The 19,124-nt window shown below is 26.5% G+C and overlaps 1 protein-coding gene across 1 annotated transcript in view; it reads right to left on the bottom strand.

The window, feature by feature from the left end:
- The window catches only part of Rab3-GEF (Rab3 GDP-GTP exchange factor), a 316,556-nt gene that overhangs the window by 49,561 nt on the left and 247,871 nt on the right, over window positions 1-19,124 (bottom strand). The window contains exons 31-32 of the mRNA XM_075355604.1: window positions 17,584-17,722; window positions 13,813-13,992 (exon numbers count right to left, since the gene is read on the bottom strand). Coding sequence (XP_075211719.1) covers window positions 13,813-13,992; window positions 17,584-17,722 — 319 coding nt within the window. The remainder of the gene's footprint in view (window positions 1-13,812; window positions 13,993-17,583; window positions 17,723-19,124) is intronic.

The following is a 19,124-nucleotide window of genomic DNA, read 5'->3' as shown; positions in this document are numbered from 1 at the left end:
TTGTTAGGATTCCAGTTGTATGCTTAAAAAAAAAAAAACTTACATGGATGTTGAGTTTTGGGTGTGATTTATCCAACAGAAAAATTTTGGTATTCCTATTGATGATTGACAATAAAAAAGAAAGTCTTTAAATTATACATTTTATAGAAATAAAACTTTTATCATTAGTGATGGTTAATAAGATGGAAAAATATCATGAAATGTTAACAAGATGTTGAATATTTATACTGAAATGAATCAATTAATTTTTTAAATAATATCTTTTACCTTTTTTAAGTCACTAGATGAAGAATTAAAACAAATAGAAAAAAAAAATATGTTGTTTAACCTGATACTCTTTGGTCCAAATCAAGCACTTAGGTGAGAATGTTCTGTATAATAAAAATTAATTATTTTATAATACTGACAGTTATAATTACTTAAGTTCGGATCAAAAATATTCCATTGTACTAAACAGTTTACAAAATTGTTGATTTTTTATGGAGTAACATAAATTTTTAATAAATCAAGTTTGGTGTGTCAGTATTAGATGAAAGTAAGATGAATCAAAAATTAAACTTAAACCTACAACTACTTATTACCTGATTTAGTTAAGGATTAGGAAAGCAAGGAATTCAATTTTTCAGTGGAATAAAGACATTGTTTAGTTAAAAAATTAGTATTCTTATTAAAAATGTTTTCTATTTTCACAATTACTAATGTCACATGAACACACTAATGTCACATGACTAATGTCAAGAACTCTGCACACTAATATGACTTATAATTGAATAATGTAGTTCTATGGACTTCCACAAACCTTTTTGTTCCATTAACTGTGTCATAAATAAGTTACCACTCCACTGACCTCCACGGAGTGACAGAATCTGTCTTCATTTGGAAGGTACTGGGTTTGAATTACAGTCAGTCTTGACATTTTTCTAATACAATCTATACTGCCATTCCAAGAAAAATTATTATCAATCAATCCACCTAATATCTTTTCTAGTAATGACTGATTTTATGACACTATTTATATTTTTGACAGACTAATAATTTAATTTTATTATTTCTTTATACTCATTTATTAATAAATTAAACTGAATAAGATGTTAAATACAGCTGCATATATATATATATTTATTACATTATAAATCTTACTCCTTTTAATCACTGATGACACCTCACTAATAAATAATTAAAATAATGCTGGACTAAGCACTGAACTGTAGTATTTTGGCTAAGATAATATTTCAACAAATTGAAACCAAGAATTTTATTCTACTTGTTTATACTGTACATACTGTTCAATACCATAAGACAAAGATATGAACTAAAATAAATAGCTATCACCTGTTATATTTACTCTTTCCAATTTTAATAAAATTTTGGTTAAAAAAAAAAACAAAAGAAATACTATTATTATTATCATCATCATCATCATCTTGGTAAAATATTATCAATAATACATCAAACAAAATATTTCAGATATTAATAAATAATCTTTAAAAATAAACATGTCAACATTTTAGTGCATAGAAATGTTTCTAACCAAACAAAAAAATTTATTTATTGTGGGCGAGTAATTTTAACAGTGAATTAAATAATTAATTTATATTAATTTTGACGGTGAATTATTTTACATCATTAACATATGAAATGTAAATAATATCTCAGTAGTATTGTTGCTACTGCTGAAATAAACTGAAATATCCATTTCAAATCTATCCTTAAACAGCTTAAATTAATTAAAACTTATAGTTTTGCAATAAACAACAATTTTTGGAGGTTAGATTAGGATTGTTGAGAAAATCTATAGAATGATGTAAAACTATGTACTTGCAATTATTATTTTATAATTAATGCTTACTGGTCATACTAAGCATCAATAAATTACACAAGAAAAACAAATAATAAACTACGTATTATCTTTCACAGTATAAATATGTTTGACAATAACTTCTTGATAGTTTTTAACTGGACCAAAGAATCAACCAAAAATGATATTTGACCGAAATTACAAACTCTACAACTGCTAGGCCATCCCAGCAGCTTAATACAATGACATATAGAAAGAAAATTAAATGATTAAACAGGTTCAGAAGTAGTAAAATATGTAAACAGAGAAAGAAAGAAATCGGCAACAAAAGTAAACAATACAGATAAAATGGCAATTATCAAAACCATGCATCTGGCAAAAGCAATCTAGATTAATTAATTTGTGTATAAAACTGGGCTCGCAAAAATTTGCTCACACATAGCTCATCAAAACATGTAAAGTAAGATGTGATATAAAAACCAATAACATATTGCTATACAAAGTTGTAAAACAAATTTAAATAAATCTAAAAACCAATAACAATCTTTTCTTTTTATTTTAGTTCAAATTCCAATATTATAAAAATGAGTTTATACAATTGTTGTAAATGAAATCAGTGTAATAATAAAAACTTGTAGATCAGATGTGGTTTTTGCATTTTAAAATTATTGTATAATGAAGAACCTGATTTCCAGCTGCACAGTATAAAAAAAAAAAAATGGAATAAACATATATTTCATACATACAGTATGAAAAAGAATTAGTATTTAAAAAACAGAATAGCTGGTAGTATGATTGTGACTTCCTTGATTTTAGTTAAACCTATTTACTAACCTTATAGCTTCCTTGGTTTTTAACCTATTAAACATAAACTATCCCACAACTTGTTCCACTTTCATAGAAATTAATTAACACTTGATATTCATGAGTTACTATATCAAATTTAATTATTATATGTTCACACGTTCCAGAGATATTACAAAAAATAGATCCCAACACATTGCACATCCATACATAAAGAGCTGCGTTTAGACTATTTTATACTTTTGGACTTAGGTGAACTTAAAATTTTGAAAAAGAAAAAAATAGGTGTCCAAAAATAGGTCCAAAATTATGACTGGTTACAATAATTTCGTTATTCCATAATATTAACAGCTGAGAAAGTAAAAATTTAATTTTCGGATTTAAATTGTAATAATACTTTTGAATCTAGTGCTCCCAATTACCAGTTTTGGAAGTAATCATAAAATAGAAACTGTATTCTAAAGTAAGTGGTTTCTGTAACCATCTAAAAAATATACAAGTATATTTTTCAGTTACATAATATTTAAGTTTTTCTTTCATGTTGTTTAGTAAAATAGTTGCTGAGTATTCATCTCATAAATAATAAAAATTTCAAGTTAATCTTTCAACTTAAAAAAAAAATTAATAAAATAAAACACAAGATGATCTTGCTAATCAAATTTAAAAATATGTTTACGATTTTACAACTACTTTCATTATTTCTGATAAATAACTCAAGCCAACACAGCATAAACGAGTAGGCCACAACTCCTCAACAATACTTTGAAAAGTAGAAGAAAGAATTTTTTATTCAGACAATTGCAATCTGTTATATTGTCTTTTTACATTAGATATATGTGTAAAATTTTATTTAAAATATTAAGTTTGCAAAATGTTGACTTTAACTTTTATTTCTACTTTTAGAAAAATTAGATATATCAGATGTAATAATTATTAATACCATTTCAAATTAAAAAACAAAAACAAAATATTATAAAAATTTAATTAGAAATTTTAATTAATTAATTTTGAAATTTACAATAGGTATTTCAATTTTCAGAAGTACAGTTTTTGTTTATTTCCACAATTTAAAATATTCAGAGCTGAATTTAGCCCTCTTTATTTACACCACACATCAGAATATAAAAAAAAATAAATGTAGCATTTACATAAAGTAAAACATGTTTTATGATTTAAATGCTAAATTTAAATTAATTATTTTGAAATTAAAAAATGATGCATTTTAAAATTGAACTTTTTAAGATTATCATTTTTCAATTTAACACTAATGTAAAGCACAGAATATTGTAAAAAAATCAAATTTTACCAGACGGCACCTATGAATCATCAGTAAATGTTGGTAAAAAATTAGACAAAAATTATATTTGAAAATTATTTAAATCTACGAACTAATTGCTAGTAAGCTAATAAAACCAGTATTACTATCATTATAGAAATTATATAATAATTGGTAAATGCATCTCTACTTTTGTTTTAGGAATTATTTCACGAAAAGGTTTCATCAAACAAAATTATATTATACAATCTAATTAAATTAATAAAATTTGTACTTCATTTTCATTTAGTATAATCTAATCTAACTTTGTTTATCATAAAAGCTAAACTTACGCAATAAATCACTCCTTTTTAGCTTGTGTTTGGAATTAAAACATCTTTAAAAAATGTGCATTTTAAATATATAAAATATTATTATTTATAATTATCAGAAGAAAAATACAAGATATAAAGATATTAAGTCTCTAAACATTTACATTGAAAGTATGGAACGGAATGACTGATCTATTTATAGATCTAAATTATCTTCCATCTTACAAATCTGAAAATCTCATTGTACGTAGATGTAAAAACATGATTTAATTTTAGGATGAAAAATAGTGGTGATACAAAATTATAAACAAATACAAGTCACTCTAATAACAATGTGTTGTCAATCAGTTATATGGGAACTAGATATCTGCCAAGCTGTTGGAGCCTGATCCCATAAGATTAACCCATTCAACATAAAAAAATTCTAAACATAAATATAAGAAACACAAATTCTATCTTCTTTCTTTTTATGTTTAGCCTCTGGAACCACTGTAAGGTATTACTTCAGAGGATGATATGTGTGAATAATGAAGTGTAGTCTTGTACAGTCTCAGGTCGACCATTCCTGAGATGAGTGGGTTAATTGAAACCCAACCACCAAAGAAACCGGATCCACGACCTAGTATTCAAATCCATATAAAAGTAACTTCCTGTAAAGGACTTGAACCTTAGGACGCTTGACTTCGAAATCAGCTGATTTGCGATGATGAATTCACCACCAGACCAACCCGGTGGATTACACAAATTCTATCTGTAGCTAAACAAAATATATTTAAAGCAAAACTATAACATCCGAAAATTATACAAAGGAACAAACTGATAAACACAAAAGTTAAACTAAATTTTACAACTGACAGATTAAAGAAGGACATAAATATGACAATATACAGTGGCAACTGTACTCGTAATGGATAACTGAGTACACTTTCACAATGGTTTTTAAAAAACAAAACCAATAAATTATTTTTAAATGACAAACCACAAAAATACTAACAAAAAAATTGTAGCAAATATATTTTTATTTTTTGCAGCTACTATCAGAACTCTCTCAATTCAATTTAGCAGTTAACTATACATTCTTTAATAATAGTATACAAATGCATAATTATAAAATTACACGCATAGATTTAATAGAATACAAAAATGTTTAACAGAAACTTACAAATTTATGCAAGTAAAAGAAAAAAAAATTGCATATGTTATAGCGTAGAGAATTAAAAAAAAAAATATATATATATGAGTCTAAGATGACAAGACTACTACTTACTGTCACACATAATGTCACAGCCTGTGGATTAAATATAAAGATACATAAACATTTTTATACAAATTGTAATTATTAAAATCAATCAAATCTTGTTAAATCTTAATTAATTAAAATGCAAAAAAATAATATCTGATAATGATAAATAATAAAAACCATACATGCATGGAACGGAAATTTATAAATAAAAAATGATTTAACTGTAAGTAAAAATAAAAAAAAAAACAAGAAGTAAATAATGTTTTATGACTGAAGTGTAGTTAAAAATATATATAATGAATTTTTATTATTAAGTCTTTTGGCATAATTATGGATTCATATTCCTTAAATAATATTAATATTTTAATTATTTAAAATATAAAAAAACTTAAAAAAAGAAAAAGTTAGAAAACAGCAACAAGTATGAATCTTAAATTTTATTCATTTTAAACATAATTTAAAATTTATAACACTACAATTAATAGACAAACTTTGAATAAATCAAAATTTATTCTGTAATTCTTTGTAATTTTCTATTTTGAATACAATAAGAATACAAATGTAATAAAGAAAGATAATATCTTACTTCATTACTTAAATTAGACTAAATGGATTTATTTAAACTCAAGTAAGCAGCTGGCACATTAAATTTATTTTTAATAGTAAGAGTTTTTTAAAATACAATTTATAAATGAAACTGCTATAAATATTTACATAGAGATTTACTTAATGAAAAACCATTTAAACCATTTATGGCACATGTATTTGTACATAAAAGAGAAAAACTATTCCAAATGTTTTAACTAGTAGTGCACTGATGTACAGTTTTTTAACTGTAAAACATTATTACAATAAACATTACTGTAAAAGATGTACAGTACATCCACACATAAATTTATTTCTTTATTATTAATTTATTTTAATTAATTTTTTCTGTAGTTCATATCTCCTCTGTATGCAAAATCTAACTAATTATATAATATAAAACTTATTCAGCCACTCCACAAAAAACATTCTTACCTTACTTTTTTTTTTCATTAAAGTGTTTTCAGGCATAAGCCCATCTTAAGTAATGTTTTTTTTAAATTTTTACTTTTTTACATTTACACATTAGATAACATATATTTTAAAAATTTATAGAACAATTAATAACAATAATAATTTATTCAGTCAATAATTTTTTTTTAAAATTTAAAACATAATATTAAAATTTCCTTTAACATGTTATCATATGACTGTTGTCAGTACTGTATTAACATATGATAATATATTAAAGAAGATTAAACAATTTTTTTAAATTAAAAAAAAAAAATTATTGACTGAATAAATATTTGTAATATAAATTTTAACGTATCATGTTATCTAATGTGTAAATGTAAAAAAGTAAAAATTTATAAAAAAAAACATTACTGAAAATGGGCTTACGCCTCAAAGCGCTTTAATGAAAAAAAAAAGTAAAGTAAGAATGTTCTTTAATTCTGTACTTTGTGAAGTGGCTGAATAAGTTTATATTATATAATTAGTTTATTCCTTCATATATTAATGAGAATGACTTTTAGTATGTTTGTATCAATGTTTGCTTAAAACTCAACATTCACTGGATCCAATCGATGATTATGAATTAATGTATTGTGTTTTTACTGAAATTTAAGCATGGTATAAGCCAGAAAATTATCTAAATAATTCCATTATTGGGAGAGTAGTATATCTTAACAGAGAGGATTTAGTATTTTACAGTATAATCTAAGTGTTACAATAATCTCAATCCCTGACTAATATTTAAATAATGACATTCTATAAGAGTAACTAACTATTTTCACAAGTAAAATTTAGAAAAGTGAATGAATTTTATTTGGGTATTTCATTTATTAAATCAGGTAAACTGTTGAGATATCAATTATTTAATCAAAGCTTTTATTACACCACAATTTAGGTAAGAAATTAACTTTTTATAGTAATCACCATTTACATATATTGAATATGCAACTTATATAAGTAAATTATTAGTAAAATGAACACAAAACAGCTTCTGCTTCAATTTTTTAATTTATTTCAGCTTGTGCGTAATATTTCAATTTACGACGATCCTATTGATTCTACTGAAGTACACATGAATAACGTAATCTACTTCAACACAACCTTAAAAATAAACTAAATTAGATTTTTTAGGCAAAAAAAAATTTCCCAAATGTTTCAAGTAGCCTTTTGCAAGAAGTTGTGAAATTAAAATTGCGTTACCAAAAGTTTTGCGCTACATGAATTCCAAAACTTCTTGCAGAACATACAAATAGATTAGAATTCAGAAGAATAAAAGTACATTGCATCTGCTTTGATTTTTCTGGAGATCTATGACACAGAAAGTGAGGTACTAACTACTTGATCAGATAATGACAACTGATGAAACTTGGATCTTGTATGTGAATGTGAAAACACAACAATCCATGGAGTGGGGCTACACACTCAAAAAAAATTTCATAAATGTTGGAAAATACTGTCAGCAAAAAATGTAATAGTTATAATTTTCTGAGACAGAAAAATGATAATCTTAGTTGAATTCATGGACCTTGGCGCTACAATAAATGCAGAAGTGTATTGGGAGAGCCTAAAAAAGTTATGCACAGCAATCCAAACAAGCAACATGGCATGTTTGACTTCTGGGATTCTCTTCATCCATAACAATGACCTTCCCACTTGACTCACCAAATTCAAAAAAAATTTAGGAAAATTTGAATGGGAATTATTCAACCAATTTAATACTCTTTTATACAAAATGTAGGTTAATTTCTGAACAGCACTCATAAAAAATATAGTTTTTGGAATTTATAAACTCAGAATTCTCCTTTTTTTAAACAAAAACAAAAGATTTTTTAGCAAAAAAAAAAAAAAATAGAAATCATTTCTCTTTAGTTAATTTTTTTAATTTACAGGCACAGGACATAGTGTATTAAAAAAAAAATTCAAATGGGTATTCAACATCTTTCTTGAGGAGTCAATTTTAGTAATTTACTTGCTATGGACCAATTTTAGTAAAAGATTTCAGGACAAGAACAGAAGCAAATGAAATTTGAAATAGTTTTTTTATGAAACACTTTTTGGAATGACTAAAGATCCCTCTGGGTAATAAATAAAATATTGTACCAAAGGGACACCAGGTACTTCATCAGCTCAATTACTTAATACCAAAAACTATTGATCTCTTCAATTAATCATTTTTCAGAAATTCTATAGTATGATACCATTAACAAAGTCTAATTTTGTTTCCAAAAAAAAAGAAAAGTTCTTCGGTTCCTGTGATGTAAGCATAAAATAAGTACTATTACTGGCAACTGTAATGAAACGTTTTAAATTTTACTCTACAGATTTTGACTAATAATTTCTTTAGTATATTTTTAAATTAAAGTGTTCAAATAGTTTGCAAGCTTGAGAAATGATTTGATTTGATTTCAATACTTCTATCACCAGGTATTATTAATTAATCTAAGCTGTATTGATGAAGTGTACTGTTAGTAGGATGGAAAACCTTGAGGGGTTCCCTACCACAGTCAATGTTATGAATTACAAAAAGCTAACATTTACCCATGTAAGGCTTTATCAAGCCATGTGATATCCACGTAGCTCTTATTAAATCATTGCATCAATAACCTACAAATGATTAAAATCACTCACACTCTCTGGAATACGAAACCTAATAAAAGTAGAGCCAGGAGTTGTCCTGGTAAGGTCACAGACTACTTCCTGCTACTCACATCTTCTTGTAATAATGGAACAATATCTAGTTCCAATATCTGTTCTGGGTGAACAGCAGTATATCTACTGCTGTTCACCTATCAGCATATGCTAAAATGCAGTTGAAAAACAAAGTTCAACAGATTCTTATCATACAACTTTCCTTACTTTCAGCATGGTTCCACCAACAGCATCAAATTTTTCTCAGGTTGAGCCTGGACTGGGCCATCCATTGGCTATAGATATGATAATGATACCTTATAGTGATCACCTGGCTGTCAATTTGACTATCTGAAAAAGGAAGAACTGGAAATGAGAAAAGGGAATAGCTTGCCTGGAACCATTTGCTACATGACATGTGACCAAATGCAGAGATTTAAGGAAGATATTACCAATTACCAACCAATACTAAAGTAAGAAAGGCAATACAAATCCCAGGGAGAGGAGAGCTCATCTGGCTGAAAGAGGAACTTTATCCCTTGCCTTCATTGGAGACTAACAGTTACCTACAGTAACTGTAGGTATAGTGATACCAGATATAATGATCAAATACAACCATCTGGCAGTCTATACCAAGTCCAAGACATTAGCTGGGCAAAAATGTACATGACAAAATATACACAGAAATTATTTTACACATGAAACGAAAATGAAACAGGTTTTTAAATTATTACCTACAAAACTGTTTTTACTTTCTAAATATATATATGTATATGTTTTAATCCGATCAAAACTCAATCCATTATAATCACAACAGGAATGACTAGATATGTAGCCCCATGGATAATAAAAGAAACTATCTGTATTTGTCTGGAAAGATTACTGAAAACGATAAGAAAGCATTAAATGGTTTAAACCACATATTAAAAAAATTAATAAATAAAAAGTGAGAATGAATTGTAAAACACATTGGAGCCTTACAGCTGGTGATGCTCTTCAGACGTAGGATCCTGGGAAATTTTACTAATACTGGAAAAGATGTTTCCTAAAAATCATTTGAATGTAACTTATCTAAAGGTGTCCCATTTAAAACACAACCCACCAATCATCCTTCTATAATAATATTTTAATTGCTGCTCAACTTTCCCAAGTTTTTCTGGAATGGACTGCACAACAAGTGTATATTGCGCCAATGCAGTATACTGCTACTGATAGCCATAACAAAGTGATCGTAACACTCAGGGCACTGTTAGAGAGAAGATGGCGTTTTCACAAGATAAACCAGTTTTTATTCTTGAGTCGTATTTTAGCATGCCATCAATGGTCATAGTGCAAGAATTTTTTTGCCGTAAGCACTATGATAAACCAGCACCTAACAAGACATCAATTTTAAGGTTAATAGCTAAATTTAGATAGACAGGGTTCTGTTAATAACAAGAACACAAAAAATCGATGATAGTGTTGAATGCAGACACAGTCGCTGAAATCAAAGACTGATTAACTGCCTCGCCAAAAAAATCAATTAGATGCTTGTCAGCTGAAATTAATTTACCAAAGTCAACCGTTCATCGGGTGACAAAAAAATTAAACTTACAACCATATTGAATTAAACAGTTCATCAACTTCTTGATCCAAACAAAGAAAAATTGCTAAAATATTGTCAATGGTTTCATTGATTTGTGTGTGAGAGTATTTGTGTTATGGACTCGATTTTTTTCACAGACGAGGTGTGGTGGTTTCATCTGGACAGCTACGTAAACAGCCATAACAGTAGGATTTGGAGGGCTGAAAATCCCCACACCTATCAAGAAAAACAATTGAACCTGCAGAAAATGGGCGTATGGTGTACAATATCATGAAAAAAATTATTGGTCCTCATTTCTTCAAGTTCACTATTACTGTAAAATAATATTAGAATATTTTGTTACAATTCATTGTACTCTTGGAAGAGGAAGATCAATACTGCTGGTTCCAACATGATGGTGCAACATCACACTACACACATTCAACTTCTGATTTCATTAATAAATTCTTTGGTGATCGCATTATTAGTCATGGCTTATGGCCACCAAGATCTTCAGATTTGACTGTGCCAGATTTTTTCTTTGGATTACCTCAAAGAAAAAGCCTACAGCAACAAACAAACCACAAACCCTCAAACAACTGAAGGTCAACATCAAACAAGCTGTTTTAAATATCAACCCACAAATTCTGAAAACAATTGCAAGAAACACAGTAAAAAGTGTGTATTCATGAAGATGGCAGCCACTTCCAGCATTTACTTTAGAATTTAAGGTATTGGAAAGTTTGGAAATAGATTATTTATTCCTGTTTAATTTGACTAAAAAAAAATAAATATTAAAGGAAACTTTTTTCTACTTTTCTGGATTTTTTCAAACGGAAATATTAAACATAATTATATATGAATGCTCACACATACACAATTTATTATATTTATAATTTAACTGAAAAAGAAACATTGTACGCATTTTTGTCCTCTTTTATTTGGCGTAATTTGTGGTTTCAGAATGCGACAAAGCATTCAACAACAAATTCATTATCATCAGAATCCACGGTAATCAGTAATTATTTGTAAAATATTCAGAATAGATTCTCTCTTCTAAAATTATGACTGTTTCACTTATATAATAAAAGCATAATAATAAAGAATTTCTGGTAATATATACATATATAACAATAGAAAAAAGAAACTATATGAATCAATTTTCTTTCTTTACAAAAGTCAACACAAACATAGACAACTAAATTCTACAAAGTTAAATACAACATATTTTTAAATGGTGATGTACTTTGTACAAATTATTTCTGAACTAATAAATTCAAGAACTAGCAATTAAAGTTGGAAGATTAGTATCATGACTCAGGCCAACATAGCATAAATGAGTAAGCCACAACTCTTCAACAATACTTCGCAAAGTAGAGGAAAGAATTTTTCATTCAGACAATTGTAAACCTTTATATAGTCTTTTTGCATTAGATACATGTATAAAATTTTATTTAAAATATTAAGTTTGCAAAATGTTAACTTTAATTTTTATATTTACTTCTAGAAAAAATTAGATATATCAGATGTAATAATTACTAATACCATTTCAAATTAAAAAAAAAAACAAGATGTTATAAAAATTTAGTTGGAAATTTTAATTAATTAATTTTGAAATTTAAAACAGATATATTTCAATTTTCAGAAGTACAGTTTCTGTTTGTTTCAACAATTTAAAATATTCCGAGCTGAATTTAGCTATTATTATTTACACCACATATCAAAATATATAAAAGAAAAATTAAATGTAATATTAATATAAATTAAAACATGTTTTATGATTTAAATGCTTAATTTAAATTAATTCTCAGAGAAAACGGTGATAGATGTGTATGATTTACTATACGGTTCGAATTGTTAAATTCCATACTAACAAGTGAAAACATAGTGATGTAGGCATGAGTAAAGTAAAGAAATAAAATCAATACAGAATAAAAATAATTTTTTTAAATATTAAATACGAATTTGAGTATATGTAATATTTATAAATTTTTAAAAAAAGAATGCAAAAAATTGAATAAAAATGTATTAATTTAATAAAAGTACTCTCAAGTGATTAGAATTTGATCAAATCATATAATGTGTTTTTAAATGGAGTTTATAAATATAATCCGATGTTCTTTTAGTAAATATTGCTGTTTACCAGAATATAAATATGTGCTAGATGGGCAAGGACTTACTGCAATAAGTCCTTGTATTTTGGTTGTTCAGTATACAACTTGATATGCAAAATAAACTTTTTCCTCAAAGAAAAAATTCTAATTTTTTAAATAAATGAATAAAAAAAGTCTGTCTGAACAAAATATTATTTAATATTTTTCACAATAGTTTTTATTCGCATAACAGTAATTATGGTTTATTAATCTATGTATTAAAAAAATTTGGTAGACAATCTAAAAATAATTAATTTTTCTGTAATTACTCAGCTAACTAATTCAATTACAGATTTTGTTAGGGTATTAAAACACTCATTACAGCAGGCCACAGATAACCAGTATACACCGACTACGCTCACTACTCAATTATGAGAGGAGTTTTAAGGGAACAGTTTTTCTCATACTCAAAGCCTTACCTCAATGACATTCAAACTGAGGTATCTCAGCAAGTAATTAAGATACAGAATTTGTTTGGGCTTTAAAACACTCACCACGTTGAGCACCATCAAATGAGCCAACAGCAACTTCTATCACTCAATTCCTAAAAAGGTTTTGAGGGAAAGTACACATTTCCTCACTCTTAAAAATTCACTCAAACCACCTACCTCAGCAAATAATTAAGATACAGAATTTGTTTGGTTTTCAAACACTCACCACGTCAACCCCTAACAAATAAGTGAGATGATAAAATAAATTATCTGTAACATAATTTATTTACTGATGCTGATGAGCAGCATGGGTCCTCAGTAAATATAACTTTATTCTTTCAGCATTATATATTAATAAATACACATGAAAGAACTTATATAATTTTAGTTTATTTGCATAATTTTAATTAATAAAGATCAATAATTTAACATATGACAGCTGCTTACTGTTTTACAAGACTCACCTTTCAGATGACTGATGATGATGTTATAATATATATTTTTTAAATTAAATTTATACATAAAAAAGAAAAAGAAAAAAAAAGACACATGCAATGTAAACCCACCTTGCTATGTACAAAGAGTAGACCAACACCTTCCATACAAACTTGAAGTAAACCACCCTCTCCTGTAGCCATATCTTGGACTGGAAATTCTCCTCCAAGTTCAACACCTTGTATAACTCCCTGTCCTCTTGCTGCTGCTCTTTCCATAGCTTCTTTGATGCAATAATACAAGTCTTTGCACTATAAACATATGATAATAATTAAATAAATGGCTTTATTTAATAAAAATATAAAGAATAATCCTAACTTTAATATTTTTTCTAAAAATCCTTTTTCTCTGAAAACTTGAGGGATTTAGATAAGGCTTTATTCCTTATTTCATTGTAGTTAATAAATTTTCTACACCATGTTTTAATTATATGCATACAGATAAAAAATCATAATTTTTTAAAACATTGTTCTTGCTTATTGTAACAAAAAAGTAACATATTAATAAATAATTATAATAATTGATCATTTTTCCAAATTCTATACATTGAAGAACTAAAAATTGCATTTATTACTTATAACTAACATATATAATAAATATTTTCAAAAATAAACCACTAATTGTGATATGTCTAACTTGTCTTTGAATGGTTTTGCTCTGGTGCAGAACAATAATCTACTGAACATTACTGAACTGAAAAGGGTTTCTTTTGTACAATCATTATCTCATTCTGACAAATTGTGTTTTATAACAAATAACTCAACAGCAGCAAAGTCTCTGATAATGAAATTAAGGTAAAGTTCAAAATAATATTAAAGTTTTTGAATTATGAAAAGAAGAGAAGATTTTTTGAGTTACATTTAATCACAAATATTACATTAATGTTGATATCTGGCAATTCATTGTTTATTAATAAAGAAATTAAACACTATATTATTATGAAAGGAGCAGGTGGTTGAAAGGAGCAAGATGTATTATATTCACTTTTCTTAATATCTCTTTGAAATTATTAATTTAAACCAGGACAGGTAGAGCAAATACTTAGATGCTAGGAGCTATTCAAGGAATTCAGTATACTATTAGCTATTCCTGAAATCTTTATCAAACTTCTTTCAAAATGTGATGAATGTTTTTCAAGGTATCTAATACAAACAATATTTTCTCTAATACGAAATATCTATAAAATAAAATTTCATACACAGAATGCTTTACAATATAAAAACAGAATGAATAATTCACTTAATTTTTCCTAATCTGTTAAAAAAGCTAAAAATAATTTTCAAGTATGTAAAAAAAAAAATATTGAAAAACTAACAGTGAATTAATATAAATTTTCAGAAATGGCTCAGAGTAAATTTTTCCAAACCCTTTTTTTTTTGTAGTTTTTAGGTAAATTTCATAACTGAAAGTGATATCAAATTTTGAAAAAATCTAAAGCTGCCTTAAAAAAATAGATTGTTGTTTTGATATATTCATAACTCAAATGTATTAATTTAAAATCGCAGGAGGAAAGAGTGATAATGTGGGTAGTCAAGTTTCACAATTATAATTAATAAGTGCATGTAATAAGTACATGTAAAAAATAATTTAGTGGTGATTGATATTTGTAATGCTTTCACATAAGATAATTTTAAGCATGATGGCATAGATACTCAAAATGATGTCATATGGTGCTTTTCTCAAATCCCAGGCAGTTCATATTTTCTTTTTTTATGTGAGATATTTATTGGAAACAAGTTATATTAATTTTTATTATAGTATTAGAATGCAAATGGCAATTTTTAATAAAGATTTTTAGGCTACTAATAATTTACTAAAATAATAATTAGGGGATGGTTTTATTTCAATGTTATAAAGCAATGATGCATTAAGTAACAGTTAAAATGAATTCTAAGTAAAATAATCTACTGATTTTGATTATTAGTTTTTAGACTATACTGTTACTCATCACTACTATTTTACTATTTTTAATCCCCCACCTTAACAATCAATTTTCCATCTACTCCGCACCAAGTCACTCACTCAATTATTCCTTTTGGTAACTTATCAAAAAGTATATTGTTATTAATTCTTAAAATTTAGTAATTATTACTCTAAATTGTTTTTAAATTTATATTTTATTACCTATGACATTTTAACCAAATTAATTATCAAGTTATTCAATTCAATCCAATCAATTTAAACACATGTATACTTAAATAAATTAATTTTTATTCAAAATAAACAATAAAAATACACTTAATAACACAGTTTAGGTTTTCTTAACCTGCTTCACAAAAAGTTCCATTCCCCAAACATTTTTCTGTTAACCTAATTAATCTAATTTCATTACTGAAATTTTCCTTCTAAAAAATAATGAAAAGTACAAGTATACTTTTTGGACTCCATTGCAATCTATCTTAATTAAACATCTATGTGAAACATGCATAAAAAAATATGACCACTTAAATACATAATAACCTTTTCTTATTGTTGGCAAATTTGGGTATTTTTGAACCCCCAAAAATGGCACTGGACTTGTTCAGATAAGCTGATTAAGAAAATAAATAGAATTATTATCACTGTGAACATAATTTTTGTAACTTTCACTGTACATAACTGCTTATGAGATGCTAAATAGTAATTTTTGCCAAAATTACTATGTTTCCCACTCTAGAAAAATTAATCATAGCATTTGCAAATGCCACTTCATCCACATAATAATAATCATTGTTTTTAATTATCACATTTTCTTACTCATATTATCAAGTGATAATAGTTGAACAGATTTTAATTTGAACTAAATACCAGGTAAGAAATTCATTAACTTTACTAACAACAAAGGCGTATATAAAATGCAATCATAATTGTAAAATGAATATTTTTTCATTACAAGATACAATATTTATTCTATATATGAATAGATAAATTAATATAAAGCCTCACAGTATTAAAAAATGGTAAGAATAATGGTGAAAACATGAAAATTGCATTAATTCGAGAACTGGGATGGACAATGGCTTAAAACACTCAGAGAATCAAGTCATACCTAATGAAGCCTCACCCAAAATTTTTCCTCAACTCTGGTTTTAGTGGCTGAAGGTGTCCTGGAATCAAGTGTATCAATAAGATACAATATTTCAATAAATTTTAGAATTAATCGTAGCATGGTGTGGTGTGGAATGGAAGCAAACAGACGGTAAGAAAATTTCTAATTTTACTAACTTCCACATTATCAGTGATAAAAATGTTGAATAAAGAAATATACGCTATTGAAAATAAAAATACACAGCTAAGAAAATAAATATTGGAAAAAATGTATACATTTTTTCTCAAAAAAAAAAAAAAATAAAACAAAAAAAAAATGAAATAACCATTAATCAGTTGCATACACGCATTGTGTGTCACTCACCTCTTCGGTCATGATACAATTTGTTAGTGAAAATAAACAAGTTGCCATATATGATTTATTGTGATTTTAAATGGCTTTTCTGTACATCAGAAAATTGTTATAACGTTCTTATCGCATTAATGTTGTAATATTAATGACTGTTTATATAAAATCATTTCTTACTGGTATTCTTAAGTGAATGTTGATTTCAGAAATAAGTGATGATGATAAATGCAAGTTTTGACAGTGAAATAATAATAATAATAATAATCAAAACATATTTATGAATAAATGTGCACAAAGAACCATCAGCAATTCGTACTGGCCAAAGTGATAGTTAAGAGGTATACGTGCAGCAATGCCAGATCATTGAGATTGTTACATTCAAGGATTTTTACAGTTGTCAATATATATTAAACATTACTCAACAATGTAAAAAAAAAAAAATTAGAAAAGAGAAAAGTTAACTCACCTTTTTGGTATAATATTTATGCAGCTGAGTTTGTCCTCCATTCTTCCTCCAGAGACATAAAACTTTATTTTTGGGGCTATAAGTCATATTAACTAGTCTTTCATACCACCATCTCTCAACTATGATACCATTCACTGACCTGTAAAAAAACATAATAAAAGCCTATAGTTGTGTGTGTGAATATATAATGTACAGAAATGCAATTTATTTAATTTTTGTGTTAGAACATGACAAGTATGGTTTTTACCGATGGAAATCTTGAAAAATGTACTGAGGCAAACTAATGCCTCACTACAAAAATCATTTTTGCATTCTGATTAATACTATGTGAAGTCAAGACTGAAGATAAATAAATATCTCAGAACTGGAGTCAGAATTTCACTGAGTAAATACAAAAAATTACATTATTCAGTGTTATGTTTATTGATTGTTTTTAAGTTTTGGAGACAAATAAATGTCTTTTACGTAAATCCATATAAACAACTCTGGTTTTAAAGCTCTTATTATAAAGGACTTAGTGATAATAATAGCTAACGAAAACTATAACAAGAATGTTAGAAAATTTGATGATTTATTGTTTGTTAGTGTTTAATTTGATCTGCTAAACCTAACTCAAAAACGTTTACAATCTATTATGCAATGTCATCAGATCCCTTTAGACAATCAATGTTTTTACTTTGAAGTAGTTTATATACTCACCCAAAATAAAAGTTGTGTTCCCTTCACTCCCACTTACACTTATAAAATAATACATATTAATAAAAATCTGTTCTTGTAACTTAATATTTACTTGCAAAATTTGTGGCAAACTAAACATATCTTTATATGTTACACTTATGAAGAGATCAAAGCTTCTTAAAAAGCATAAAAACAGAAATGAATAAAAGTTAGTTGTATGACCTTTACCACACCCACATAAAACAAAATGAGCATTTCAAATTTTGAAAATTAGATTATGGATTTTAGTTATAATCAGTCAAGTAAGCCTTTGGAATCAGAGCTTTAAAAGAGACTCATTTTTGAAGTTTTATATGAACAAATAAGATAAAAGAATTATTAAGCTTTGGAGAAGAAGTAAGTTGTAGGGATAAGCACATTTTCTTTCAAGGAGATTGGACAACTAACTTATTCTACGGGAACTTTCCTATCCTGTTACGATAGAAACATATTGTAATTTTATTTTCAAAAATCAGCAAAGTACTAATAATACAGAACATTACATTTTCATTAATATGGAATACATTTTTACAATATGGAATATGGTACTGTACATTCTACATTTCTACTGGTAGTAATTTTTAATGTCTGAAAAATGCTTTAAGCATTTGAATCATGAGAGGTTATTATCTAACACTAATAATACTAATTATGAGTCATGTACAGAAGGGTAATTTTGATAAGAAAGTGGAATTAATTACTAATTATATGATTAATTTATTTGATAGGCAACTTCCTAAATAAAAAGGTTCTGTTCATAAGAAACACTTTGTTGTAGATAACTGATAACATTAAGAAAATAATAGGTGAAAGGGCAGTTTGTG

Source organism: Lycorma delicatula, chromosome 2, assembly GCF_047948215.1.
Source record: "Lycorma delicatula isolate Av1 chromosome 2, ASM4794821v1, whole genome shotgun sequence".
Taxonomy (NCBI): domain Eukaryota; kingdom Metazoa; phylum Arthropoda; class Insecta; order Hemiptera; family Fulgoridae; genus Lycorma; species Lycorma delicatula.
This window is presented reverse-complemented; position numbering and strand designations above follow the sequence as displayed.